Source organism: Adiantum capillus-veneris, chromosome 29, assembly GCF_014529385.1.
Source record: "Adiantum capillus-veneris isolate H3 chromosome 29, ASM1452938v2, whole genome shotgun sequence".
In the NCBI taxonomy this organism is placed as follows: domain Eukaryota; kingdom Viridiplantae; phylum Streptophyta; class Polypodiopsida; order Polypodiales; family Pteridaceae; genus Adiantum; species Adiantum capillus-veneris.
The window spans coordinates 4676841-4684820 of NC_140959.1; the positions used below are offsets into that span (position 1 = coordinate 4676841).

The window sequence follows — 7980 nt, forward strand, 5'->3', positions numbered from 1 at the left end:
TTCTAAAACATGCTCAGTTATCGGAAGAGAAAAGTTGTCTCTAATGGTAGCTGCATTCACTTTTTTGAGATTAACACACACTCGTAATTTCCCATTCTTCTTAGGTACTACCACAATTGGGGACACCCAATCAGTGTGTTCAATTTCGTAAATGAATTCAGCTTCCTTTAGTTTTTCAATTTCGTCTTTGATCTTCTTGGCAAATGTTTCGTTATAAGTGTATGGTCTCTGTCTACTTGGTTTTGCGTCATCTCTCATGGGTATGGTATGTTGGCAAATTTCTGGATCAACACCCTTGAGATCTTTGTAAGACCAAGCAAAGATATCTCGGTATTCCTTTAGCAAACTTAACAAAAGCTTTTCTTCTTCTTTTGTTAGGTCATTTGCAATGTAGGCCGGCCTAGGCTCTTCTCTTGGTTCAGCTAAGTCTACCCTTTTAGCGTTTTCAGGTCCTTCATAAGACTCACCTTGTTTTCGTAGTTCCCTAACAGGTTGTTCAATTATGATTTTTCGATCTTGGAGAGTATACTTTTTATAATGGGATGGAACATGCATTACATCCTTCCCATCTTCTTTCGTGGTTTCCATCTCTGTGGTGTATATCTCCTTTAGAGCTTTTTTCAACTCTTGATATTTCTTTTTCCGCTCGACTCTAGTCATGAGTGGTTTTTTATTCTGATGTTCTTCTTGAGTACCCCTTCCTTGTTTTTCTCTATGTCTGAGACATTTTTGAGTTTCCGTTCGAAGGATATCTGCCAGTTATTTTGTCTTTGACACAATCTTTAGCATCTATCTGCATCAGGAATTGTGTTTTACTGGAGACTGATGGCATAGGTCTTGCTTTCACAATTTTAGTGTCCCTCTTTCTTCTATACCATTTTTGTCTTCTTGATTTCTGGTTTGGAAAGTCAAAAAACTTTTCCTCCCTTCCCCTTAAGAGTAGTTGAGCTCTTGTATGTTCTTTTTCGGATCCCAAATCTTCAGAGGTAGCTGAGTGTTCATCCAACTCATCAGTTGCATCGTAATAGAGGTCAGAAAAGACTTGTTGAGCTTTCATCAAGTCCTTAGTTTCCTCATCCTTGTTTGTCTCGATGTTAAGGACTGACATCATTTGGATGGGAATTATGTCGTAGCCATCCTCATTGCAAAATTGAGTAGGCATAGATGTATTCACACATGCATCCATTGTTGCTAAGATTTGAGTCCACTCGAATGGTTCAAATAAATGCTCTAGGAAGGGTTGAGGTATATAGGCTTCATCTGTACAGTCTCTTTCTAGGATACATTCCTCTCGTCTTAAGCTTCCATTTTTTGAATCTCCGCACATCCAAATAGGAGTATCTTTGTTTAGCCATGATGGAAGTTTAGTTTCAACCAAAGAGACTGAATCAAACTCTTGAATGGGTGTTTTCAAGACGTCTCTATAGGTATGGTCCTTTAGATTGACTCTTGTTATAGATCCCACCTACTTTAAGTATAGATAGTCGTTTCCCCAATGTTGGATAAGCTGTACCTGTCGCATGAAAGGTCTTCCCAATATGATTTCATAGTTGAGTTTTTTCCCAAAGTCTACATTGCAAAAGCGTGTTGATATTCAATTCCACATGATTTGACTATCACTTTTTCTAGTAGCCCTAGTGGTCTTTCCATGTGTCCGTCAGCCAACTGCAATTTCATTCGCGTCTGTCTAATGGCTGGCTGTCCCAGGATTCCCATACTGCATTAGTGGCTATGGCTATGCCAGCTCCACTATCCAGTATTGCCATGGTTTCAATGTCATTATATTTCACTGGGAGGGTAGTGTTTCCTTCTTCCCCTTCATAATATTCTCCGACCTTGTTCATAGGAACTGATCGAATCTCCTTGTATTCCGTTTCATTTTTTGAGTTTCCCAGATTCTTAGAGATTAACCCCGTTATCCCCATCTTTTCTAGGGTTTTCTGTAAATCATTCCATAAGTATGGCCTAAGTTTCAACAGTTCCCCCAAAGTGAGAGTGCATTGGATAGGTGTAGACATGATTGAATGAATGTTGTCTACTTCTAGGGTCTGTTTGTCTCTTTTGACTTGAGTGGTTTTGCAAATGATAGATTCATCTTCGTTATCTCCTAAGTAAGAAGGTAATGTTTTTAATGTCATTGGTTTAGATATCCCTAAAGCCTCTGATCGGCAATCCCGTATAAGGATTTTATATTCAGGTTTATATCAGATGGTAGGTTATCCAACCAGACTTCCTCTATAGGAGCTGACTTTAAAGTTAGGCTCCCATCATTAATCTCCCTTACCTTTTCCCACAAGTGTCCTGGCCAATCTTCTTCTACGAATGGAATTCCGTCTAAGGCATCTTCACTGTCCGGCACCAGGAGCTCTGGTTTATTTGTTTCAAGGTGGGGTTCTGCCACCACATCGGATTTTGCTTTCGTTTCTTCTACCGCAAGATTTTGCGATTTTGCAATACTTTCAAGCTTGGGTTTTTGTTTATCCAGAATTTCCTGGGTGATTCTTACCAAATTTTGATAAGATTCTGGCTTAGCTGCTTCCATATCTGGAGATGGATAGTTTTTCCATCCGTTTTCCATGTTTTGGCCTGCTTTTAGTCCGACTTGGTAGGCTTCCAAGGCAGGAGTCTTACCGTGTGGCGAGCGAGATTTTTTGAGCAAAGGAAAATCCGAGCAAATGAATAAAGAAACCAAATGGGCTTGTATAAGAAAGATGAATGAAGATCCTACTTTAATAATAGTAGGATCTTGAATCCCTAAGTAATCATAGCAATATGATTGTTCAAAATTAGACTCTAGATTCTTTTGCACAGTTGATACTTGATGTCGAGCAATGAGAAACCCAAGGTAGTAGCAAAGCTATTACAAACCATGCAATGATCCACAAATACATTCAACACCATAATTTTTATCTTCAATTTTACGGAGCAATCTAATGCAAGTCAACAATGCTCATACATCTACAAAGTTTCTAAAACTGTACTAAGAGAGAATTGCCATATCTTATACAAAAAAAAGAGAATTGTAAGATAACAAGTGGAATATTTAGTAGAATATAGAGAACAACATGTCCTGCCTCTGCACTATAATGACAACAAGAAATGCTATGGTTCTATCTCGTGACTATGAAGAGTCACACTCATCATCAATAAAGACATTGCGTCTCTGACACTTCTTGTGGGTGTCAAAATCGTATCGTATATCAGCAGCCATGGTTTTTGCAATCCCCTCAGCATAAACTGGCAACACACTTCCATACAAAAAGAGAAATATAAGTCCCACAATCCACATGCAAGCAATACAAAATCTACATCCTAAAAGCACAAGAAATCTCAAATTGTTGTTTGAATCATTATCCATAATTTTCAAATACTAAACAATGATACAAAAAAGTGACAAAATAGCATAAAAGTATGATGGAAACATAAAACAGGTGGGGGAAATGAAGTGTAAGGTGGACTCTCACTAGTCATCAAAGGGGTTGACACGCGAAGGCATGCCACCCACATCATCAACATCAAGAGAGGTGGAGGCTCCCTCTCTGCTTCGCTTTTTAGGGCGAAATAATGGTTGCACATAATCTGAAATCAAAGTGTCATCAATGTCAACTGCTACACACACACGCCTGTGCCTAAGCATGCTGCCAATACGGGCGCTGTACCACACCCCAACTCCAAACAAAGACCTCCTGGCCTACAAAGAAGCTCCACAAAACATGCAATAAAAGAGTGACTTCGTTGCAAGCCACCACGCCATGGCTCCCCTGATGATGATCTGGCTAGAGAAGACTCTAGAAGACGGTTCATCATGTAAGAATCCAAAGGCTGCATGCCAAGCCGATTAAATAGTGCTCTCAACCACAAAGCAAGGTGGTTGCCTGCCAACCCTATGCACCATAAGTAAGAGAGAACAATGACACTACACCACCACATAGACAATTAGAGGGCAATCACAATAATAATAACACACCAAAATGAGAAACAAACAAGTTAATATGTAGAAGAGCATTACCTCAATCCGACCACCAAGGCTATTACCATAACCATAAGCTCCATGATGGAGGACCACAATGCGACGATGAATAGCCATCTCTGATGCACGACAAAATCTCTCAACCCAGCCAATGGTATCTTCTGCAAGAGGTTTCGAAAGTCACAATAGAAAACACACAACAAAAATTGACAAGTATTGTATAAAATTATGAATGAAGCAAAAACCTGCCATAGAGACCATGATCAACAACCACCCTGAGTCTGACAAATTCGAATATGCAAGGTTTGCATGCCTGCACGAACATGATCCTCACTACAAACATCCCAAAGGGGTACAATAGGGGAGGCTAATGGGGAACCACCAAAGGGAAGATCCAAAAAAATAAAATCAGCAGCCCATGCAACTGTTCTCCCACCACGCACGCACAAGGTCCCATCAAGGCGTGCACATCCCATGTGCTCATGAACACGAATCCATGCCGGATGTCGAACACCGGCCCTAAAATCAGCAGCAATGGCTATGTAGTCCCCAGAAATGTCCATGCATCATGAGTCAGGCAATGAGGACAGAGAAGACAAGGGAGTATCAACGATGTAGACAAAAGAAATGGTTTTCTTTGCAACAATCTCCCCAAGAGGTACTGCGATACAAGAGGTAGTACAAAGTGACTTAACTCCAATAAATGAATGAAACAAACAATTGCATCGCAAGTGAAAGCTCACCATGCTCTCCCTCCATGTTTGCATCCACCCTAGTCTCAACAATCACCTCCTTTCCCTTGCGAGAAGTATTTGTAGCTTGAAAAAAGCAAAGAAACACAATATTACCGGTATGTATAACAAATAAATTTAGGAAAAAGAGAATTTAAAGCTCTTAGACAAATTATGCTTGAGGCTATTTTGAGTAACCATTTACCAGATATCACCTCGTCCACTCTAAGAGGGAGAGGCACATCGACGAATGTGCCACCAACTCTCATAGTATCGTGAAGCTCTCTCTCTCTCTCGCCAATACATGCCCAGAAGCCACGTCTATCCACCATGGACATGCCTCCATCTCCCAAGTAGTGAGCTTATGCATGGAAGGGGAGTACATGCATCCTTCCCCAGTAGATAGTTGTGCCCACTACTTAGCTAAGAATGGAATCCCTGGTAGAAAGCCTTTTCCAACCAAGAATAATAGAAATCTAAAACAAAATAACAAAATAACATCACTACACACTTTGTAATTATGAAAATCTTGAAATAAAAGTATGGTGAGCTTGACCTGTAGGCTAGCCACTGAGATGCCATGCGTACCATGTCCACTTTATTCATAGCTTGCTTGTCAACATCTTTTGTCTTAGCTTCAAGAGAGGTCTCCAAAGGATAAAGATAGGGACGTGCTTCAAACTTGAGCTCCTCAAAGTAAGAGGCAAGAGAGCAATCATGAGGCAACAAAATACCACCAGCAATGTTGCTCAAGTCCTCCACAAACTTTGTGGACTTATAAAAAATCCTTTGTAGAAGGCCCTCTCTACGGATCCAGCTACATAACAAGGAAGATGAGAAAAAACTGAAATAATCACAAAAACTAGCAACTCTACATCAAAGATTCTTGAAAGTCAAAAGAAACTTTACTCACATGCGATACACATGATCTCCTTTCTTTAAACCATAAGAGGATCTAGTAATCTTATCTGCCTCAAGCAAGGAAACCCATAATAGTTTGCTAAAGACAGGAGCATCATGCATAGCAATCAAGTTCAGTTTCTCAAGCGTAGCCCAACTATCAGGACCCCATTTGAGTGCAAGAACTCGAACCATCCAATCCGGTCCAAGATTCGGATCAACAATATTTAGCAACTGCAGTTTTTGAGGAACGAATAGAAAACCAAGTTTAAACGGCTATTACATTATGTGCAAAACACCCAAAACAAAAATAATTCAACCACCTTCCCAACGCACTCTCCATATTTGAGTGCTAAATCATTCAATATTTTCTCCTCCTCTTTTATTAGTTCTTCATTTGTCATTGTGTGCCTAGCTTGCTCTATTCTTTGGCTCAATTCCTTGGACATTTGAACCTTGAACACATACTTTAAAATAAATAATTTGCAAAAAACAAGCACATACTCTTTGGCTCAATTACTTGGATATTTTATCCTTCAATACACAATTTAATATATGTAATTTTCACAAAAAGCAAATATAAGATCGTTCCAAAAAAGCAAGCCAAAGACACTCACATCGTATAAGAGCTTTCCCAAGTATCGACGAGTAAGTGGAAACCAAGGCTCCACACCCTTCGAATATTTCTTACGGACTGCAGCAATCAACTTTTGATCTTTTTCTGGTAGCCCTATTACATAGGCTTCATGATCTGCTGCACAAATGTGGGAGCAGTTGACAAGCTCATCCCTAAGATGGGTGACTACAAGGGCATGTGTATTCATGCTATTCCAAGGTCATATACAATATATACAAAGTCAGAAACACAACATATAAATTTTCTACTAAAATATATAGAAAGTCACGAAGCTTACAAATTCATTCTTTGCAAGCTACTAAGCAGAGCTATCTCTCGCACTCGAGTAGGATCAATAACTGTACAAAGCACACTACAATGTTTCTCTCGATCAACACAGAATCTATCTTTAATAGCAGCGATCCAAGCAACCGTTCTATGATTACCCTCCCAAACATAGAACATTTTATTAGAGAGAACTTGAAGATTTGGTCTTTTAGAAAGCTCAATTTCAAACTCTTTGTGTATATCAATCCATATTGGGTCCCATGAAGAAAGAAGGTCCTTTGTAAAAAAGATAATCATAGGTAGAAAAGCACACTCAACTACTACTTATGAGAAAAGCAAAAAACCAACATAGAAACAGAGAGTAGGAAAGACCAAAGCAGAGAAATGAAATACCTGTCACATAAGTGAAACAATAAAAGCTCCTTTTTCTTGCATGTAGCCCTCCTTTGCAAAAGCAGCTTTCAATCCACTAACATCATCTCATAAGCCTCTCACCCTTGCATAAGGGATCAATCGACATAAAGGAATTGGTGGATAGTCAAAACAACTGAACATGCGAGTACATTGAAGAATATCTTGTCCTCTATGCATGTAAAGTTTGTGCTCTTCCCCTATCTCAGTCTCTACTGTTACTTCATCTCTTACGACATAAGGCACTATTTGAAAACATGCCTCTTGTGCAGCAAGAGATTCATCAACTTCATTTATGGAGCCAAGCCCCAAGTCCTGACTTTGCATCTCCTCCTCCTGTGTCTCCAAACCATCTGTCATATTTGTGGACAGAGACCTTATTTGATCACTACTCTCTAAGATACTGGAATCTTGAGTTGAAGAAAGCCGTCTCCCTTTGCGACCTCATCCACGAATTGAAGGACTTGCAAAACAAAACCAAAAACAATTTAATTACTTCACTAAAATTCCCTCTAGGCATCCATGCCGACGCGGATTCCTAGAGGCAATTCAAAAAATCAAAACTTTATCTTCTTGATCTCCACCTAAGCATCCATGTCGGCTTGGATTTCTAGAGGGGAGCTAACAATTTTAAAAAAAGCATGATCAATTATAAAAATTAATCTTGAGAAATTCCCTCTAGACATCCATGATTGCGTGGATAGCTTGAGGGAGCTTACTTAGCTTAATAAAACATGATTAAATTCAATGCAAAAATGAATCACTACCCCTAAACCAATGTCGCAAGAAACTCCTTCTAGCCATCCACGCCGGCGTGGATGGCTTCAGATAGTTTTAAGAGAAGCTATGCAGTTCTGAAGATTCTCAGAGAGAGCTTATAAACAAGTAGATTTTCACATTCAAAACTCCTTCTAGCCATCCACGCCGACGTGGATGGCTACAGGTAGTTTAGGCTTAGAATCATAATGATAAGGAAGCTACACAGAGGTCCTGGCAGAGCCTTGGCAAATTATCCCAACACAAGCACTTGGGTTTGAGTTTCCGCCATGGTTCTCCTATACACT

The 7980-nt window shown here is 39.7% G+C and overlaps 1 protein-coding gene across 1 annotated transcript; it reads right to left on the minus strand.

The window, feature by feature from the left end:
• Window positions 1-5610: 5610 nt before the first annotated feature.
• On the minus strand, window positions 5611-6425 carry LOC147418673 (uncharacterized). Its single transcript, XM_086505281.1, has 3 exons — window positions 6219-6425; window positions 5925-6056; window positions 5611-5835 (listed from the first exon to the last, which is right to left on the minus strand). Exons 1-3 carry the CDS (start codon window positions 6423-6425, stop codon window positions 5611-5613), a joined length of 564 nt encoding a protein of 187 aa, XP_086361407.1.
• Window positions 6426-7980: the final 1555 nt, after the last annotated feature.